At 45.4% G+C, this 21,805-nt stretch overlaps 1 protein-coding gene across 2 annotated transcripts in view; it reads right to left on the reverse strand.

Annotated features, from left to right (window-relative positions):
* LOC135460374 (transcription factor RFX3-like) overlaps positions 1 to 21,805 on the reverse strand; it is a 222,540-nt gene that overhangs the window by 114,552 nt on the left and 86,183 nt on the right. For both annotated transcript variants that reach the window (XM_064737169.1, XM_064737170.1), the window contains exon 4: positions 1,992 to 2,241. In XM_064737169.1, coding sequence (XP_064593239.1) covers positions 1,992 to 2,241 — 250 coding nt within the window. The remainder of the gene's footprint in view (positions 1 to 1,991; positions 2,242 to 21,805) is intronic.

Raw genomic sequence — 21,805 nt, forward strand, 5'->3', positions numbered from 1 at the left:
TTTTTTCTGGATGGCCACATCTCTAGAGTTAGTCAATCTCTACATGTCCAAATGGAGATCAGTGACTAATGGTGTCCCTCTGGGGTTCATGCTGGGATCAATACTGTTTAATATCTTCATCAACATAACACACAGTGGAACTGAGTGAACCCTCAGCAAGATTCCAGATGACACCAAACTGAGTGATTCAGTTGGTTTGCTATGTAGCATCCAGAGGGACCTTGACAGGCTTGAGGAGTGGGTCCATGCAAATCTCATGAAGTTCCCCAAGGACAAGTGCAAAGTACTGGACCTGGGTCAGAGCAATCCCCAGTATCAATATCAGTATCAATATAGACTAGGGAATGAACAGATTGAGGGCAGCTCTGCAGAGAAGGACTTGGGGATGCACTGATGGACGAAGAACTGGCTATGAGCTGGCAATGTGCACTTGCAGCACAGAATGACAATCACATACTGGGTTGAATGAAAAGAAGCATGGTCAGCAGGTCAAATGAGGTAATTCTCCTTCCCTACTTCATTCCTGTGAGACCCCACTTAGAGTACTGCATTCAGCTCTGAGGTGCCTAGCACAAGAAAAACTTGTTAGAGTGGTTCCAGAGGAGGGACACAAAGATGATTAGAGGGCTGGAACACCTTTCCTATGAGGAAAGACTCAGAGAATTGGGGATATTCAGCCTGGAGAAGAGAAGGCTCTAGGTAGTCTTTCAATACTTAGAGGGCTTATAAGAAAGGGACAAAATTTCTAGTAGGGCCTGTAGCAGTAGGACAAGGGGTGAACACTGAAAGAGGGTAGGTTTTGATTAGACATAAGAAAGTGTTTACAATGAGGGTGGTGAGACACTGAAACAGATTGCACAGAGAAGTTGTGGATGCCCCATACCTGGAAGTGTTCAGGGTCAGATTGGTCAGGTCTTTGAGCAACCTGATCTAGTGTAAGATGTCCCTGTCCATACTGTGATCGGTTTTGGGACCCTTACTACAAGAAAGACATTGAGGTGCAAAGAAGGACGAGGAAGCTGGTGAAGGGTCTGGAGAGTAAGTCATATGAGAAGCGGGGCTGAGGAAGCTGGGATTGTTTAGCCTGGAGAAGAGACCGCTCAGGGGAGACCTTATAACTCTCTACAACTACCTGAAAGGAGGTTGTAGCAAGATTTTCAGTCTTATCCACATTGTTATGCATGCAAGCATCCCCAGTGAACTGCACTGGTTTTGGCTGGGATAGTTAATTTTCTTCACAGTAGCTTGTATGGGACTGTGTTTTGGATTTGTGCTGAAAACAGTGTTGATAGCACAGGGATGTTTTAGTTATTTCTGAGCAGGGCTTACACAGAGTCAAGGCCTTTTCTGCTTCTCACACTACCCCACCAGTGAGTAGGCTGGGGGTAGACAAGAAGTTGGGAGGGAACACAGCTGGGACAGCTAAACCTAACTGACCAAAGGGATATTCCATACCATATGATGTCACAGTTAGCAATAAAACTAGGGGAGACATTGGCAGGGGGGCCACTGCTTGAAGACTGACTGGGCAGCTGGACTGGCTCAGTCGGTTGGTGAGCAATTGCTTTCATTTGCATCACTTGTCTTTCTTGGATTTTATTTGCATTCTCTGATATTTCTTTCTTTTCCTTATATTTTTTTTATTCCTATCAGTATTATCACTATTGTTTCCATTTTAAAATTAACAAACTGGTTTTATGTCAACTCACGAGTTTTCTCCTTTTTATTCTTCTGATTCTCTTCCCTATCCCACTGGGTGAGAGTGAGTGTCTGTATGGTGCTTAGTTGCCAGCTGGGATTAAACCATGACAGCACTATACTATTTACATGTACAGAGTTAAACTAAATGCAAATATTTGCAAGACAAAGTCATATATTACTGATTCTGCCAACATAATATGCTTTTTGCTACAGAAACATGTTAGCATGCCAGAACATCATAGTGATTAAGAAATATCCCCAAAGATTTAACACAGTTCTGAAGTACTTACTGTAGCTGGGGAGGCCCGTGTTGTATGAGTCACTGAATGACCAGAATTTTCCATTGAATTGCCAATCAGATAGGTCCCTCCTGAGTTGCTAATGAGCTGTCCTCCTGCAACACCCATCTGAATCCCTCCGGTGCCCACCATACTATGAGAGGAGACCACTGTAGTTGCCTGTGCAGAACTTCCTTCGAAGTAATTTCCCCCAGTGTTTTGGCTATACATCTGGGTTTCCGTGTAAGGATAAGTTGTTCGACTTCAGGAAAAGAAAATAAAAGAAGTAATAGTTATTTATTTGAATTAAGTGAAAGAAACATCATTGTAGAAAAGAGTGTACAGTTGCTATAACCAAACTTAACAAGATTGGCAAAAAACCCCCGCATATACACAAAATAACATTTCATATGTCAAAGTACTGAGCAATTAACTTGGACTCACTGTTAAAATAAGTATTCATTAAACTTAAGAGAAAATTATTTTAGCCCCATCTGAAAATGGGTGGAGAAAAGTATGACAAAAAGTGAAGATATGAGAGGAAGATCTCATTCAAGTATTAATATATTACACAGTAATAAAAAAAACTGTTTTAACTTTTAAAATCCTCCAGTCAAAACTGGATTTTTATTTATATGACATTTATTTTGTATACTGTTTTCAGCTGGAATAGAAGTAATTTTCTTCATAGAAGTTGATAGTGCTGTGTTTTGAATTTAGGATGAGAATAATGTTGATAACATACTGATATTTTACTTGTTGCTATGTGGTGCTTTGTCGTGGTTTGAGAGGAAGTAGGTTTTCTGAGATATGCTGTGGTCACCAATAAATGTTCAAATTTTAATATTGGCACCTGGTGTGGCCACTGGGGACAATGGATACGCCTCTGAGAACACAGGGGTTAAAAAGCAGAGCACTCCCATGGGAAGTTCTCTTGGGTTTCAGTGGGGAAAGAGTTCAGATCTCTCCCCTGTCCAGCTGCCCGCTGCTGGGCAGGGGGAGGGGCAGCCATGCGGCCGGGTGAAGTAGGCCGGGGCTTGGACAGAGATGGGAGGTGAAGAAGCCCCCAAGGATGGAAGGGTGGGAGAAGCACCAGGAGGCATCAGGCAGCCCCCCCAGGAGAGAGTACAGCCTGTGCCTGGACTGTGCTACCTTGAAACTTGATACCATGTGCTGGCAGCACAGCCGAGAAGGAGAAGAAGGGGGAGTGCAGTGAGAAGGTGTCCAGCCGCTTGTGGGAGCTTTGGGCAGGCAGAGCCTGAGTTTTTAACCCTTTTTTTGGACAATGAAAACTTTACAGAACATTAACCTTTCCTAGAAGAGAGATAGAGATGAAACAGAGGAAGAAATGGGCAAGTTTGATGAAGGTTCGTGTAAGTGAAAGATGCCAGAAGATAGAGAAGAATCTTAGGTGGGAAGCGATGATGGAGTAGCTTTTGCTGGACTTTTCTTGTTATAGCCATGGACAGAATCTGTTTCCTTGTGACACAGAGACTGCATCCAGGGGGAGGTGATGGCTCAGAGCCAAGAGGGTTCAGTGTTGGTACCCTTCGGCCCCAGGGGGTGAAATTTGGGGGGACGGGTGTCCCAAAGGTGAGACTGTGCTCTTTTTGGAACGGCACAAAGCATCCTTAAAAGGGGAACCCTAGAAGCAGCTCTGGTCAATGCGCAGTGGTGAGAGCACTGTACATGGAAGGAAGAGGTCACGGATGGCAGATGTTCTCCAGGTGGTGCCATGAGTGACATGGAAACACACGAGGTTTCAATGGTGTTTCCTGGGGAAGCCTATGGCACAAGAAGGACTCCTCTCCTCTTGATGAATTGAGAATTGATTATCTAAAGGGTGGTGATGGACCGAGAGTTGAAATTTGGGGGATGGATGTATTGGAATTTGGTGGGGGGAGGAGGAAATATTTCTGGAAGGTTTTCATTTTCCCTGTGTGTTTCTTTTTACTTAGAGTTGTTATTTAAGTAATAAAGTTTTCTTTATTTCTAAGTAGGGGCCTGTTTTGCTTATTCCTGGTCACATCTCTCAGCAGACACCAAGGAGCATATATTTTCATGGGGGCACTGGCATTGTGCCAGCATCAAACCTTGACATTTTTGGTTCTCTGACCGGGAAATCGAATTTCAGGAGAGTGATAAGATAAAACTGTGAGATGAGATCAAAGAGGAATAAGAACAAAGCATGTACTAAGTTAAGGAGGATGGATAGTGAAATCTAGGGATAGAGGTTTTATGGTTTTGTTAACAGGGGTTAAAAACTGCCTCCCCCTGGATGCAGTCTCTGTGTCACAAGGAAACATGGTTCTGTCCATGGCTATAACAAGAAGAGTCCAGCAAAAGCTACTCCATCATCTCTTCCCGCCTAAGATTCTTCTCTATCTTCTGGCGTCTTTCACTTACACGAACCTTCATCAAACTTGCCCATTTCTTCCTCTATTTCATCTCTATCTCTCTTCTAGGAAAGGTTAATGTTCTGTAAAGTTTTCATTGTCCAAAAAAAGGGTTAAAAACTTAGGCTCTGCCTGCCCAAAGCTCCCACAAGCGGCTGGACACCTTCTCGCTGCACTCCCCCTTCTTCTTCTCCTTCTCGGCTGTGCTGCCGGCACATGTTATCAAGTTTCAAGGTAGCACAGTCCAGGCACAGGCTGTACTCTCTCCTGGGGTGACCACAGCATATCCCAGAAATCCTACTTCCTCTCAAACCACGACATGCTTATACTAAGTCAAGGACTTTTCAGCTTCTCATGACCAGCCAGCAAGAAGCCTGGGGGTGCACAAGAAGCTAGGCAGGGGCACAGCCAGGACATCTGACCCAAACTGACAAAAAGGATATTACATGTGTGAGCTCACAGCCCAGGAAGGCAATCACATCCTGGACTGCATCAAAGGGAGAATTGGCAGCAGGTTGAAGGTGATTGTCTCCCTCTACTCATCTCTTTTGAGACCCCCATCTGGAGTACTGAGTACAGTTCTGGTGCCCCAAACATAAGAAGGACATGGTAGAGTTGGAGCAAATCCAGAGGAAGGTCATGAAGTTGATAGGAGGACTGGAGCACCTCCCCTACAAATACAGGCTGAGAAAGTTGGGGCTATTCAGCCTGGAGAAGGGAAGGTTCTGTGAAGGCCTCATAGTAACCTTCCAGTACCTGAAGGGACCTACAGGGAACCTGGAGAGGGACTCTTCATCAGGAACTGTAGTGATAGGACAAGGAGTAATGGGTACAAATTGAAAGAGAAATTTAGGTTAGACATAAGAAACAAATTCTTTACTGTAAGGGTAGTGAGGCACTGGAACAGGTTGCCCAGGGAGGTTGTAGAGGCCCCAAACCTAGCAGCATTCAAGGCCAGGTTGGATGAGGCCCTGAGCAACCTGATCTAGTGGGTGGTGTCTCTGCCCATGGCAGGATACATGGGACTAGATGATGTTTAAGGCCCCTCCTCTCAGCCCTTAACATTCTATGATGTCATGCTCAGCAAATAAACTGGGAGAAGTTTGCCAGGGGGCTGGAATCACAGCTCAGGGATGGGCTGGGCATCAGACAGCAAGTGGTGAGCCATTGAATTTCACAGAATTTGTTTTGTATATTCTATTTTTTTCTCTTCCTTTTTTATCTTAGTAAACTTTCTTTATCTCAACCGATAAGGTTTGCTATTCATAAAATCACTGAATCATAGAATCATCAAGGTTGAAAAAGACCTTTATGATCATCAAATCCAACTGTCAACCTCAACAACTGTCAAGTTCAACCATCAAACCATTTTTCCCAATTCTCTTCCCAGTCCCACTGTAGGGAGGGAGGAGTGAATGAACAGCTGTGTGGTGTTTAGTTGTTGGCAGGGGTTAAGACACAACAACTGTGTACATTACAAAACTGTGAGAAATGACTGCTCACTCTAAAAATTTTAAAAGGTTTATTAAACCTTAACAAAAATACAACAAAAGGACTAAATAAGGAAAAACAGGTCTAGGGAGCCTCCCTCGTGGCTGTGTTATAAATGATCAAATCGTGAGCCAAATTTATAAGAAAATTTAGCAGTGATTTATTAGATAGTCAGCAAAACAGAATTTCGAAAAATAACCACCACAGCCAAGGCAGCGTCAACCCTGGGATCAGCACTGGGTGAACCTGGATCTGACCGCCAAAATGTCAGTCTCCCCTTCGTTTCACCCCAACTGCTTCATGCAGTGAGCTTATATACAGTTTATTCTGCCTGGGGCAGAAATGACCAAATGTTCCTTTGTGTCCCTTCACATGCAGAACTGGGGCCATACATGTGCAGGGTTAGACAAAAGTTGGTTCCAGATGTCTAGATATTGTCAGAACACACAGAAAAGTCTGCATTCACATGTAGTAGGGTGGTGCCCTGGTGCCTGAGTGTAGTAGATGCAATCTTCGAGGTGCAAGATCACTCCTACATTCCAGGGAAGTCCTCCATCATCGCCTAGGAAGGTCCCATTCATACGTTAATAGACTTGATATTATCTGAATGTGGTCCTGGAACTAATTGAATAAAAATAAGACTCCTGCTCCCGGCTGGGGGTGGTCAAAAAACATGGCTTGGATTTTACAATATTTTATACATAAACAGCATGAATTATCTCTACCATATACTACAGCTGCCTACCACACAGCTCCTCTTCAAGATCGATGATTTGCCTTTTATACCCCGGGGGGGAGGGGTTGCATCAGCCAACCCTGGCCCCTCCCAAAGTCTGTCAGTCAACTCTTCTTTGCCATTTATTGGTGGAGACTGCTTTCTTGCAACTTGATTGGAGGGTCAGGTGTTGTCATGCTGTGCCCCCCCCCCCCCCCCCCCCAGCAATAAGCTTTTCCATTCTCAACTGCCCCATGCAAGGGGCACATGTACACGCCTTTTTTCTACCTGTCCTAGATAACCCAGGCTGTCTGATGACAACAATACAAAGAGGGGAAAAGGGGACTATGGGGAGAACAGAGGACATCTAAACAACAAACTACAATAACATAACTATATATCAATAAAGCTTCTCTTAATATTCACACAATATTCATCCCTTAATTGCGAATACAAATAATCTCATTATCCACCTATAACAAAACTCTAAACATGACAAAAAATGTCAGCCAAGAGGGTCCTATATACAGGAACCCTATAAATGCTTTGCTTTGATTTCAAATTCACTGAAATTCTCTGTCTGAAGCTTGAAATTCTGAGCTCATTTGTATTTTAAGACATTCAGTTAGTTCAGCAGAGTGAAATTTTAAATTGGACAGCAATATGTACAGTGTTATTATGAAAAAGAAGGAAAAACTAAAATAGAACTACAATTTGTGAAAAAATTTGTGAAGAGAGTAGAAAAGTCAAAGGAACAGCAGCAATTTTACACAATTCTTTCCAACTATTAAACATTTTGGCCTCATTAATCAGGTAATCTTTGTGGAAGGTTAGAATGTTGGGTTTTTTTCTTTTTCTCTCAGGAAATTTTCTCCCATTTGTTGCTATGAGACATTAATGACTAGTATTTAAGAGACATAAAAGAAGTGTCCAAGGTGAGGGGAAAGGGGTGCAGCTGGCTGCATCCCCTTAGCCAGGGGCTTTTCTCTTGGGAAGGGCAGAGATACTGTGAGATTTTGGCTGGGGATAAGGGGCTGGGCTCAGCTCCAAGCTGTCTCTTGCTCTCAGGACCAGAGGGGAGATAGGCTGCAGTCGCTGTGGGAAGAATTCACTACCACTGCAAAGTCCCATCTCCTACTATTTTTCCCTACCATGAGTTTTGGGTTACTCTCCTGGCAGCTGAGTGAAAGGACTCTGTGTACACTATTGTCAATTCCGTAGTAAATTACATTGACTCCTAATCTATACTATTTCTTTGCTAGCTATAATATAGGTACCTTTATGTCATGCACTGTTTTATGTAATCTACTAGTAGTTCTTTTAGTTTATACTGTGCAGTAACTCTGCTTAAGGCCTTTTGTCTGTTACCTCATATCTATTCAATAAATAACTCATTTTACAATAGACCTAATTGACCATTCTTAAGAACTTGGGAGTTAGAGTGATTTAGGTGAGGATCACTTAAGTAGAGCTGCTGCCAAAAATCTGAGCCTAAGGCAGGGCTTAGCTAAAGCTCTCACTCCATCCAAAACAGTCTCACCAGAGTGGAGTAAAGTGGTAGAATCACCTCCCTCAACTTTCTGGCCACACTCCTTTTGATGCAGCCCAAGGACACAGTTGGCTTTCTGGGCTGCAAGCATACATTGCCAGCTCATGTCCAGTCTCTCATCCACCAGCACCCTCAAGTCCTTCTCAGCAGGGCTGCTCTCAATCAGTTCATCTCCCAGTCTATATTAATACCAGGGTTCACCAGGACCCAGGTGCAGCACCAGCACTTGTCAAATCTTATGAGGTTCTCATGGGCCTGGTTCTCAAGCTTGTCCAGGTTCCTCTGGATGGCATCCCATTCTTCAGGTGTGTCAACTGCACCACTCATCTTGGTGTCATCTGCAATTCTGCTGAGGGTGTACTCGATCCCTTTGTCTGTCATTGATGAAGATACTAAATAACACTGATCCCAATATAGATCCCTGAAGGATACCACTTGTCACTGATGTCCATCAGGACTCTGAACCATTGATCATGACCCTTTGGATGCAACTGTCCAACCAATTCCTTATCCACCTAACAGTCCACCCATTGAATCCATCTATCCAGTTTAGAGAGAAAGATATGGAAGACCATGTCAAAGGTTTTACTGATGCCAAACTGATTCTTTGCCCTTTTTTTTTTTAATGTATTCTCTGTATTTTTTACACATATATTTGTAGCTCTGTAGCCTATTATTGTATTTGTAGTTAGCTCCAGTATTTTTGCCTAGACTGATAGGCAGAAATACAAAGCACATTCCAGAGACTCCAAGCTGGGGGTCCAAGGCTCCTTTCCTATCTTGGTTCTTCCTGGGAACCAAGGTTGAAACCAGCTCTTCGAGACACATTTTCATAAACAGAGTTTAGTCCCTGTCTAGAGGAGGGGGAATTCAAAAAAGAGTTGAACTGGGGGGGAATTACCTCACCAATTCTTCTAATTGGGGATTCTTGTCAGATATGCTAATTTTCAAAACCTATAAAAATTGTATATGCATTATGCTGTGTGTGCATCTTCAGTGTTTTCCACCTACCGAATTGTGCACCAAAGGATCTTTATAAAGGTAACCCCTTTTTATCACCCTGTGTCTGGCTCATGATTTTAGGGCCAGCGAAAAGGCATCATTACAGAAGTCCAAATAAATGTCATCTGTAGCCCTTCCCTTGTCCACTGATGGAGTCACTCCATCATAGAAGGCCACTAGGTTGGTCAGGCAGTACTTGCTCTCAAGGAAGCCATGCTGACTGTCCCAAATCACCTCCCTGTCCTCCATGTGCTTTAGCATAGCTTCTAAGAAGTAATATTTTTTTTACTCTAAGGGTGGTCAAATGTGTATTTGGTCTGCCTGAACTGGAATTCATTTTCCCATAGCAGCCCTCCCAGTGCTGTGCTTTGCATTGGGAGCTGAAAAGGTGTTGATAACACACCAGTGTTTTGGCTGCTGCTGAGCAGTGCTGGCACAGCATCAGTGCTGTCTCCCCAACATCCTCTCCCTCCCCCATCAAGGGGCTGGGAGTGGGCAAGATCCTGGGAGGGGACACAACTAGGCAAGCTGACTCAAATTAACCAAAGGGATATTTCATACCATATAATGTCAGCTTAAATATAAAAGCTAAAGGAGGGAGGAAGAATGGTGGGCATTTGTTATTTATGTTTGCCTTCCAGATCAACCACTTGATGTGCTGAAGCCCTGCTTCCTGGGAAGTGTCTAAACATCACTCACTATAGAGAATAAACTTTTTTTTCTCTGCTTATGTTCCTGCAAACTTTTGCTTTTACTTCAGTAAGCGGCCTTATCTCAACCTTATCTCACCTCATCTCAACTTGTTTTCCATCTTATTTTCTCTCCCCTGTCTCACTGGGAAGGAGAGTTATAAAGTGGCTTGGTGGACACCTGGCATTTAGCCAAAGTCAACCCACTACAGCATGTTCATCCTGTTCGTTTCTCATACTGAGTGCATTCGTGTACAAGCATTTCAGCTATGCTCCTGATCCCTAAATCTAAATGTAAACATTGCCTCTTTCAGTTTAAAACTATTGCCCCTTGTCCTGTCAGTACAAGCTCTGGCAAAAAGTGCCTCTCTGCCCCCTTTATATATTGAAAGGCTGCAATAAGGTCTCCCCAAAGCCGCCTCTTCTCTAGACTAAACTACACCAACTCTCATAATCTTTCCTCTTATGAGAGGTGTTCCAGCCCTCTAATCATCTTTGTGGCTCTCCTCTGGACTTTCTGTAACAGAACTGGATGTTGTACTCCAGGTGGGGGTATCATGAGAGTGAAGTAGAGGGGGAGAATTCACCTTCCTCAAACTGCTGGCCACACTGCCTTTTAAGCAGCCCAGGATGTGATAGGTTTTCTGGGCTGCAAGCGCACATTGCCAGCCCATGGCAAATTTTTCATTTACTAGTATATCCCCAAGTCCTTCCCTTCAGGGCTGCTCTCAATCTATTCATCCCTAGTCTGTATTGATATTGGGGATTGCTCTGATCCAGGTGCAGGACCTTGCACTTGGCCTTGGTGAACTTCATGAGGTTTGCATGGGCCCACTCCTCTCTAGCCTGTCAAGATCCCTCTTGATGGCATCCCATTCCTTCCCTTTTCTTGTCTGTTACCCATGCTGTATGCATTGCTACAGAGGCATTTTAGTGGGCCTATTGACCTTGTCAGCTTTTTAGAGGAACACAAAGGGAAGGGATGTCAACTGTACCACTCAGCTTGGTGTCATCTACAAACTTGCTGAGGGTGCACTCAAACTCACTATGTCATTGATGAAGATATTAAACAGTATTGGTCTCAATATGGACCCCTGACAGACATCAGTTGTCACTGGTTTTCACTTGAACACTGCACTGTTGACTATAAGTCTTTGGACGTGGCCATCCAGCAAATTCCTTATCCATCTAACAGTCTCCATATCTCTCCAATTTAGTGGTCAGAATGTTTTGGGGGACCGTTTGAAAGGCCTTACAGAAGTCCAGGTAGATGACATCTGTAGCTCTTCCCTTTTCCACTGATGCAGTCATTTCATTGCAGAAGACCACTAAAATGATCATGCACAATTTGCCTTTAGTGAAGTCGTGCTAATCTCCTCCCTGTCATCCATATGCCTCAATATATCTTCCAGGAGGTTTTGTCCCATGATCTTACTGGACATGGAGGTGAGGTCTACTGGTTGGTAGTTCTCAGGGTGGTCCTTTTAACATTTTTTTAAATGGGCACATTTCCTTAGTTCTAGTCATTGGGGATGTGGTCTGACTGCCCCATAACTTCACAAATACAATGGAGAATGGCTTAGCAAACACATCAGCAAATTCCCTCAGGACCTTGACATTCATCTTGTGTGATCCTGTGGATTTATGTATACTCAGGTTTCTTAGGTGGTCACAAATCTGATCTTCTCCTATGATGGGAAGGACTGCTTCCCCCCTGTCTTGGATACAGACCTTGAGGTTCAGGTTGTGAGAAGAGCAATTGCTGGTGTCAGGGTGGTTGAAGTCCCCCAGGAGGATCAGAGCCTGTGAACATGATTCTTCATGCAGTTGAAGTTAAATTGCTTAATTGACATCCTCACCTTGATCAGGCAATCTGTAGCAAACACTAGCCATGAAATTTCCTTTGTTGACTTTTCCTTTATTTTTACCCAAACAGTCTCAACACATTCAGCACTGGTTTTCAAAGACAGCTTTCACCAGTCAATCCATTTTTTTACATAAAAGGCAACCCCTCCATCCCTTCTTCCTTGCCTGTGCTTTCTGAAGAGTTTATAGCCATCGAGTGAAGTGCTCCAGTCATGCAATTTGTCCTACCAAATCTCAGTGGTAGCAATTAAATCATACCTTTCCAGATGCACAGTGGCTTCCATCTTTTCCTGTCTGTTACCCATGCTGTATGCATTGCTATGGAGGCACTTAAATGGGCCTATTGACCTTGTCAGCTTTTTAGAGGAACACAACCTAATTCCTTTGTTGCATTTCACAGGTGTCTCTCTGTTGGTTTCTAACACATGAGCAGCCTCTGGTTCTTTTGTCTGGATGGCAAATTGATCCTTCAGTGCCTTTCAGTAAGGAATCTTTAAGATTCACAGAGCATCCACTATTGCCCAAAAAAGTATAAAACTAGTGCAGATATTCTTCTACCCCCTTTGAACTGGGCAGGGGGAGTGGGGGAGAGGTGTGCACTAGACAGTCTTCAGAGCTTTCTTGATATATGTGCAGGCAATATCTTTGTCCCAAGAAGTCTGTCCCTGATTCCACCTTCTGTGTACTTTCTTTTTGTGTTTGATTTCAGTTTGGAGCTCCATTTGCTTGGGTGGTGGTGGCTGTTCCCCAGCCAGTTCGAACCATGGCAATGCCAGCAGCAGCAATGGCGGTAGTGGCAGAAGTACTATTTGCTGTGCGCTGAGAAGAGTGTGATGCTTATGAAGTCCTGGAGGGTGTTTGAAGAGCTTTCTGGGCCCCCAATACCCTTGGACTCTGTGTGTGTAGGCATTGGCTAGCAGTCAAAAGGTCTCATAAGAGGGGCATGAGAGAGTTGGGTGGTCCCCGCTGTTGGTGCAACCAGTTCAAACCACAGGAATCCATATGTAACTGGCCCCTAGGAAGTGCGAGTGACCAGGATGTGGTGCTGTAGGGAACAGTGCCTGAGAGGAATGATGCAAGAGATTGTGCAGCAGTTCAAGCAGAAGGGTGCATAAGGAAGGCAGCACATCCTACTAGTTGTCGGACTGCTGCTTGCTCTTCTAACACAGTCTTATGCTGCAGCTCCAATGGTCACCCCAAATAGCTGTTAGCTGTGCAAGCCTATCCAGCAGCTTGATGTCTCCAGAAAATTATAGGTCCTTATTAGGCAGTGTTTTGAAGTTGTTGAAAGCATGGTGGTAGAGACCAGATGAGGGCTGAACTCTGCAGCAGGCAGGAATTGGCTGTCTATCCAGGCTAGCCTAGAATGAGTGGAGACAGCCACCCAGACAGAGCTTCCTATCAGGGAAGCTGCCATCCAGGTGGAGGGCTATAAAGACTGCACCTCATGCTCCTGAGTGGAGGAGATGCAGGAGAAGTCACTAGGTTATGCTGTATTAGGGAGGGGTGTGAAGACCCATTCTTAAGGGGAAGGGAGCACCTAAGATTCATAAATGCTCATGTTCGAAAGGAATGATCAAAGTCAGAGGCTCTGCAAACAATGAGAAAATTTTATTAGTAAATTACACACTTGGCATGGAAATCAGTATGTTAGTCCCTGGCCTACTATATAAGTACACGGCAGTGGGTTTTGGATAAAGGGGTGGAGTGAAAGGAAAGACAGAAAGGAAAAGATTAAAGAGGGGGAGAGAAAATGAAAGAGAAAAAAAATAGACCACCAGTCCTGGTTTTAGCATCAATCCAGCAGTGTTGGTCCGGCTGATGAGATGTCCAGTATCCTGGGGGCGCTGCCTGGGCTTGGGGGTGGGTGCATTTTTATGGATAGGTTTCTCTGCCCTGAAGACAGGTTTTTTGGTTTCTATGCAAATTAATTCTCATGCGCAGTCCATTCTTTCAGACCTTTCTGGAAATGGGCCAGAGGGCTTCAGGAGGGGTCTTTGGTGGTCTTAATCTCTCCCGATAATCCATGCCCACTTCTTGGTCTCATTCCTGTGGTTGCACTGTACTGTGTTGTGCTTATCTTCAGGAACTACAAGGATGTTTATCCCAGAAAAAGGCTGCCCTACCTCTGCATGGCCCCCCTTCTCAAGTCAAACCTTGTTTTTTCTCACGGCAGCCAGTCCTTGGTTGGCTCCACAGCCATCTGGTTATCAGTGTTTGAGACATACACATTATCCCCTTATCTTCTGGGAATCAAGAGCTCAAAGGGTATCATGTCAGACTGCTGTTCATAATGTTGTTGGAGAACGAGCTTTAGTCATAGTAAATTTCCATCCTGGATGCAATTTGAGTCAGTAACTTTCTTTGAAGGTCCAATAACAAAAATATTGTTCCACTTGGGTTGTTATTCAGGCAAGAAAAATAAATTTCCAAGGCTGTTTGTTAAAAAACAGAAATCACAGAATAAGCTGAGTTGTTAGTTCCTGGGAACAGACAGTGTTTCTTATAATCTCAAGAGGGGCTTAGTCCAAGAGCAGTTAGTCAAGATCAAGGCCTAATGAGCATTTTTCAGATCATAGTGCAGCCTCAGCAGGGGGGCAGTAGGACCAAAGTCACTTTCTCTGGGCCTTTACAAGGGGGAACAAGAAACAGAGTACTATTTGAGGTGTTGCAAGAATAAATAATAGGACCCCATGACACTGACCTCCAAAGACTACCAGAGAATGAGCTGAAGTGCAAAACAGACAGCACCTTGGAGGAGGCACCATGGTCTTTGGTGAACCATGGAAACAGTATTGCTTCACTCCTCTTCCTTATATATACCAACCAGCAAAAGATATGAAGCCTTGGTAGTGGGCAAAACCAATGGGCAAGATTCACAGGGAGAAACTGCTACAGCAGGGCATACTAAAAGCTGCAAAAGAAAGCAGCAAGTGCTAAGAGTGGGTGAGAAGCATAGAGGCACCCATCTGCCAGACTGATATACAGTCAAGGGAAGTTTGCTGCTTGCCAGGAGCCAAGATCCAGGATGTCACAGAGAAACTGCCACAACTGGCTAAAAGTGCAGATTACTATCAACTACTTCTTTTCCGCATGGGCACCAATGACATGGTAAGGCATTGTCTGGACAAGATCAAGCAGGATTTGAAAGCACTGGGGCTTCAAGTGAAAGGGACAGGTGTCCAAGTGATCTTCTCCTTTGTCTTGCCAGTCAGGGATAGAGGTGCAGGCAGAAGTCAATGCATCATGCAGATCAATATCTGGTTTTGTGGATGGTGTTGTCGCCCGGGCTTTGGTTTCTGTGGTCACAGGATTTTCTTCAATGAATACAGCCTATTAGGAAGAGTTGGAATCTACTGATCTAGAAGAGGTGGGACAATCTTCACCAACATATTGACTGACTTAGTAAATTGTGCTTTAAACTAATAAATTTGAGAGGACAAGAAAGGATTCGTCAGGTATGTCAGACAGAAAGGAAGGTAAAAGATTATGTACCCTCCCTTCCCTCCCAGTAAGCAAGGCTGGCAGATGGATAAGAACAGACAAGTAGATTGAAGTACTCAACAAATTTTTTGCCACAGTCTTTGATGGCAACCTCTCCCACACATCTTGAGTAGATGGACTGCAAGATGGGGGACTAGGGAAGCAAAGTCCATCCCACTGATCATATTTGTGACCACTTGAAGAAACTGAACAGATTTGAGTCTATGGGACTTTATGAGATGAATCACAGTCCTGAGGGAATTGGCTGATGTATTTGTAAAGCCATTCTCCATGATATTTGAAAAGATGTGGAGGTCAAGTGAAGTCCCAGGTGACTGGAAACAGGGAAATATTGCATCCATTTAAAAAAGGGTAGAAAGGAAGACCCTGGGAACTACTAGCCTATCAGCCTCACCTCTGTGCTGGGGAATATTATGGAACAGATCCTCCTAGAATCTGTGCTAAGGCACATGGAGGACAGGGAGGTGATTTGGGACAGCCAGTATGGCTTCACCAAGGGCAAGTACTGCCTGACCAACCTAGTGGCCTTCTATGATGGAGTGACACCATCAGTGGACAAGGGAAGGACTACAGATGTAATTTATCTGGAATTCTGTAAAGCCTTTGACATGATCCCCTACAACATCCTTCTCTCTAAATTGAAGAGAGATGGATTCAATGGGTGGACTGTTACGTGAATGAGGAATTGGTTGGATGGTCTCATCCAGAGGGTAGTAGTTAACAGCTCAATATTCACATGAAGATCAGTAATGAGTGGTGTCTCTCAGGGGTGTCATTTGGGACCAGTGTTATTTAATATCTTCATCAATGACATAGACAATGGGACTGAGCACAGCCTCAGCAAGTTTGCAGATAACACCAAGGTGAGCAGTGCAGTTGACAAGCTAGAGGGAAGGGATGCCATCAAAGGCAAACTTGACAGGCTAGAGAGGTGAGCCTGTGCAAACCTCAAGAATTTCTATGAGGCCACATGCAAGGTCCTGCACCTGTGTGAGGGAATACCATGCAAATATACAGGGCGGGTGGAGAATGGATCGAGAGCAGCCATGATGATAAGGACTTGGGGGTGTTGGGTGATAAGAAGATGAACATGACCTGGGAGTCATAGAATCACAGAATCACAGAGTCATTAAAGTTGAAAAAGACCTCCAAGATCATCAAGTCCAAACTTTGACTTAATACCACCATGTAAACTAAGCCATATTGTAAAGTGCATGTCCACTCATTTTTTTTAACACTTCCAGGGATGGTGAATCCATCATTTCCCTGGGGAGCCTTTTCCAATGTTTAACCACTCTTTCAGTGAATAAATTTTTCCTAATATCCAACCTGAACCTCCCCTGGTGCAACCTGAGGCCATTTCCTCTGGTACTGTCGCTAGTTGCCTGAGTGAAGAGGCCAACTTCCACCTCACTACAACCTCCTTTCAGGTGGAGATTGATAAGGTGTCCCCTGAGCCTCCTTTCTCCAGACTAAAAAAACCCCAGTTCCCTCAGCTGGTCCTCATAAAACTCATGCCTTAGACTCTTCACCAGCTTTGTTGGCCTCCTTTGGACATGTTCCAACATCTCAATGTCCTTCCACATCCTTCCTGTAGTGAGGGGCCCACAACTGAACACAGTATTTTAGGTGTGGCCTTGCCAGTGCCAAGTAGAGAGGGACAATCACTTCCCTGGTCCTGCTGGCCACACTATTTCTGATACAGGCCAGGATGCCATTGGCCTTCTTGGCCATATGGGCACACATCAGGCTCATGTTCAGCTGGCAGTTGACTAACACCTCCAGATACTTTTCTGCCAGGCAGCTTTCCAGTCACTCTTCCTCAAGCCTGTAGTGTTGCATGGGGTTGTTGTGATCTAGGTGCAGGACCTCGTGGAGTGCTCCCATTCCAAAGAGGCAGGAATTTGGTTTTACCTTCCTTGTGTTGCTAATAACTCCTCCCTTGACCCAAACCCTAAACTCCACCCCTGCGATGCCCTATAAAAACCCCACGACCCTGCCTTTGCCCAGTCTTTTCGTCTTTGTCTCCTCCCTTATCTGCGGGGATAATAAATGGATTCTCGAGCTTTATGACATGAAGACCTGTCTCTTTTTTGTTCCCATACCTGGCACCGGCAGCTGCACTCTCCCTGGACACAATGAACTCTGTTGCAACGGGACACAACAAATGGTGGAGAATGTGGGCAACCAGTGAGGACAGCATGACCAGCACCCCGTAAGTCACCTGCTGACGGCTACACCTTGCAGGATCCCCATCTTAAAAAGGAAGACTCAAGAGTACCATGGCAAGAGGCCAGGTTGAAAGTGACCTTAAAAACATGGGGGTAAAAGGCTTCCAGGGAAGGGAATTCCCAGTAAGGGGACCAGCTTACTGGTACCAGGTGATGGGACTGACATCTACCATCACTGAGCGAGATGTTTATGAATGATTTAAGTCTTTCAATTTTTCATGGAAGGGGGTTTTTAAGAGCTACAAGCAGCTAGTCTGCCTGCAAAAAGGACCATTCTACCAACTCTTGTCAGCTTTCCCAACATGTCTGCTGCAGCTTATGGACAGTAAAGCCCTGGGGGCTACTTATAAATGGCTATGAAAGATTACATGCAGTGCATCGATACCCTAGATGAGTGGTTCCCCCTCCTGTGAATCCCCACGATTTTCAGTTTCTGTGAAGCTGCCCATATATTTCCTTACCCTTTTGTTCCTAGAAGTGCAGCAAGGAGTGAAAATTGCCAGGATGGCATGGAGTTGCTACCGTCTCTCCGGCACCCCCTGTCCCTCTCTGCCACCCTATCCCCCTTTTCCTGAAGGCAGACCAAGGGATGGAATCTGTCCACAGAAGTGACGTGGAAGCGCTACCATCCTCTCGCTGTCCTATGTCCTCCTTCGCCCGCTGTCTTTCCATATCCCCTGTTCCCTACCCGGGAAGGTGATGGCTGCACTGTCCCGGGCCCTCCTTCTAAAAATGGTGCTTACCACACTGTTTAAGGTCCCCCTTTTTCCCATCTAAGTCCTTCTTTTCCTGTCCCGAACCTTCCCTTTCCTTCCCCCCTACCTACCTTCTCCGCTTCTTGCCATGCCGCTGCAGCTGACCCTGCCCCGGGCCCGTGTGGTGGGGCTGCTCAGCCCCACAAAGAAGCCAGCCCCTGGTGTAGTGCTGGCCCCGCTCCAAGCCCTATGCCCAGGGCTTTCGCCGCTTCCCTCGCTTCCCAGTCATCATCATCTAAAATAACAACACCCATAACACCAGTGCCAAAGCTGAGACTAAACACTAAAGACTGTGCCCCTCATGAAGAGGAGATCAAAAAACTGCACCCCTTCTGGTGAGAAGATCAAAAGCCAGAAGAGATTGAACTGTTACCTCATTAAGTAAAACTGCATTCATTTAGTCAAGAATCATAATTTCTGTTACTTTATCCTTTGTGATTAAGTCTCAAATGCTTTTCTATTACTTGTTAATTTAGCTTAATAATGTTCATTTTAGTTTTGTAAACTGTTAAGTCATATTCCCGAGAATCCCCTGGTTATGAGTTATTCAGCATACATTGATCAATTTAAAAAAGGGGGAGTTGTGGAGTGCTGCGATTCCAAAGAGGCGGGAATTTGATTTTATCTTCCTTGTGTTGCTAAGAACTCCTCCCTTGACCCAAACCCTAAACTCCACCCCTGCGATGCCCTATAAAAACCCCATGACCCTGCCTTTGTTCAGTCTTTTCATCTTTGTCTCCCCCCCTCGTGTCCGGGAGTAATAAATGGATTCTCGAGTGTTCTGGTTTGACACTGGCACAAGGCCAAATGCCCACATGAAAATACACCTTCTCTGGTGTCTGCTGTGAGATTTTGACCAGGAATAAACAAAGCAGGCTCTCACTTGAAAAAGAAGAAAAGTTTATTAACTAAACTACAAAGACAATTACTAAACTACACACAAAAGGAAGAAAAAGGAAAAAAAAAACCACAAGGAAAATGAAACCTCACAAAAACACTCTCCTCCTCCTCCTCCCCCCCAAATTCCCAATACAATACAATCCAAAATCAATTCTGGGTCCAGCACCACCCTTTAGAATGCTCAACTTCAGTTCCTCGAGAGGAGAGGGAGTCCTTCCATGTGTCGTGGTGGCCTTTTCCGTCCTTGTTCCGGTGCTCTCACCACCGGACCAGAAATCAGGGCTGCTTCCAGGGTTGTCCTTTTAAGGAGGCTGTGTCCAGTTCCAGAAAAGCTCAGTCTCTCACCTCTGGGACATCTGTCCGCCCCATATTTTATATACCCCCTGGGGCCGAGGGGTACCCACACTGAATCTTCTTTGGCTCTGGGACATTTCTCCCCCTGGTCTCAGTCTCTGTATTCCAGGGAAACATAGCTCTGTCCATGGCTACACAAAAGAGTCCAGCATAAAATGCCACTCCCTCTTCTCCATCTTTCTAACATCTCTCACTCTCTCTCTCTCTGGTCCAGACCTTCATCACTTGCTCATTTTCTTCGTCCTCCTCCACTCTTATCTCTCGTCTAAGGAAGGGTTAATGTTCTGTGAAGTTTTCATTGTCCAAAAAAGGGTTAAAAACTCCTCCAAGCGGCTGGACTTCTGGCTGCACCCCCCCCACCATCTCCTCAGCCGGGCTGCCTGCTGCCAGCACATGTTTACTGCTTTCAAGATAACGGCACACTAACACCGGCTGCACTCTCTCTGTCTGTCTCCAAGGTGGGGGGGGGGGGAACAGGCTGCCCATTGCTTCCCGGCATTTCTCCTTCCTTCCACCCTTGGGGGGAGGGGGCCAGGCCTACCTCTCCTGGGCCGGGCCGCATGGCTTTTCCCCTCCCCCAGCCCAGCCAGCAACTGGGCCGGGGGAGAGACTCAACTCCTTCACTGCCGGAAATCCAAAGAGGAACTGCCAGGAGGAGAGCCCTGCTTTTACCCTGTGTTCTCGGAGGTGGACCCAGTGCCCAGTGGTTAGGCCAGGTGGCAATATTCAAATCTGAGCACTCATTGGCCCCATCCACACAGCATCCCAGAAATCCTGTTTCCGGGTCAAACCATGACATCGAGCTTTATGAAATGAAGACCTGTCTCTTTTTTGTTCCCATGCCCTGCACTGGCAGCTTGTCATGGTTTGACACTGGCACAATGCCAGTGCCCCCATGAAAATACGTTCTCCCTGGTGTCTGCTGTGAGATGTGACCAGGAATAAGCAAAGCAGGCCCCCACTTAGAAATAAAGAAAATAAAACTTTATTAACTAAACTACAACTATATTTAAAAAGAAACACAGAGGAAAAATGAAAACCTTCATAAAACATATCCTCCTCCCCCCACCAAATTTCCAATACATCCATCCCTCAGATCACCAACTCTCGGTCCATCACCACCCTTTAGATAATCAATTCTCAATTCATCAAGGAGAGAGGAGTCCTTCTTGTACCATAGGCTTCCCCAGGAAACACAGTTGAAACCTCGTGTGCTTCCATGTCACTCAGTACTGCCCGGAAAGTCCTTTTGCCATTGTGACATCTTCCTTCCATGCCCAGCGCTCTCACCACTGCACATTGACCAGAGCTGCTTCTAGGGTTCCCCTTTTAAGGATGCTTTGTCCCATTCCAAAAAGCACACAGTCTCTCACCTTCAGGACACCTGTCCCCCCCAAATTTCACCCCCTGGGGCCGAGGGGTCTCAACACTGAACCCTCTTGGCTCTGAGCCATTGCCTCCCCCTGGATGCAGTCTCTGTGTCACAGGAAACATGGTTCTGTCCATGGCTATACAAGAAAAGTCCAGCCAAGGCCACTCCATCATCTCTTCCCACCTAAGATTCTTCTCCACTCTTCCGACATCTTTCACTTGCACGAACTTTGATCACACTTGCCCATTTCCTCCTTCATTTCATCTCTATCTCTCTTCTCATTCAGATCCAGGAGGATCAGTATTTGTAAGGTTTCCATTATTCAAGAAAGGGTTAAAATCTCAGGCTCTGCCTGCTCAGGGCTCCCTCTGCCCTGCCAGCACCTTCTCGCTGCATCCCCCCCCTTCTCCTTCTCCTGGCCATGCTATCAAATTTCAAGGTGGCACCGGGGCACCGGCACAGGATGGCTCTCTCTCTCTCTGGGGGGGGGGGGGTGGTGGTGGCAGCCTGATGTCTCTTGGTGCTTCTCCACCCTTCCATCCTCAAGGGCCTCTTCACCTCCCATCTCTGTCCAAGGCCCCGGCCTACCTCACCCGGCCACATGGCTTCCCCTCCCCCGCCCAGCAGCGGGCGGCTGGGCAGGAGAGAGATCCGAACTCTTTCCCCACCAGAACCCAAGAGAGCTTCCCCCTGGGAATTCCCTGCTTTTAACCCCCTGTGTTCTCAGAGGCCTATCCATGTCCTCAATGGCCACACCAGGTGCCAATATTCAAGTCTGCTCAGTCAGTGGGTGGTGAGCATTTGTATTGTGCATCATTTCTTTTTCTTGGGTTTTACCTTCATCTCTCCCTCTCATTTTTATTAAAACTATTAGCAGTAGCATTATTATTACCATATTACCATCATTATTATTATTATATTTTGCTTTGTTTCAATTATTACACTGTTCTTATCTCAATCTATGAGTTTAATTTTCTTTCCTGATTCTCCTTCCCATCACAA

The sequence above is a fragment of the Zonotrichia leucophrys genome, unplaced genomic scaffold (genome assembly GCF_028769735.1).
Source record: "Zonotrichia leucophrys gambelii isolate GWCS_2022_RI unplaced genomic scaffold, RI_Zleu_2.0 Scaffold_35_1530144, whole genome shotgun sequence".
Lineage (NCBI taxonomy): Eukaryota > Metazoa > Chordata > Aves > Passeriformes > Passerellidae > Zonotrichia > Zonotrichia leucophrys.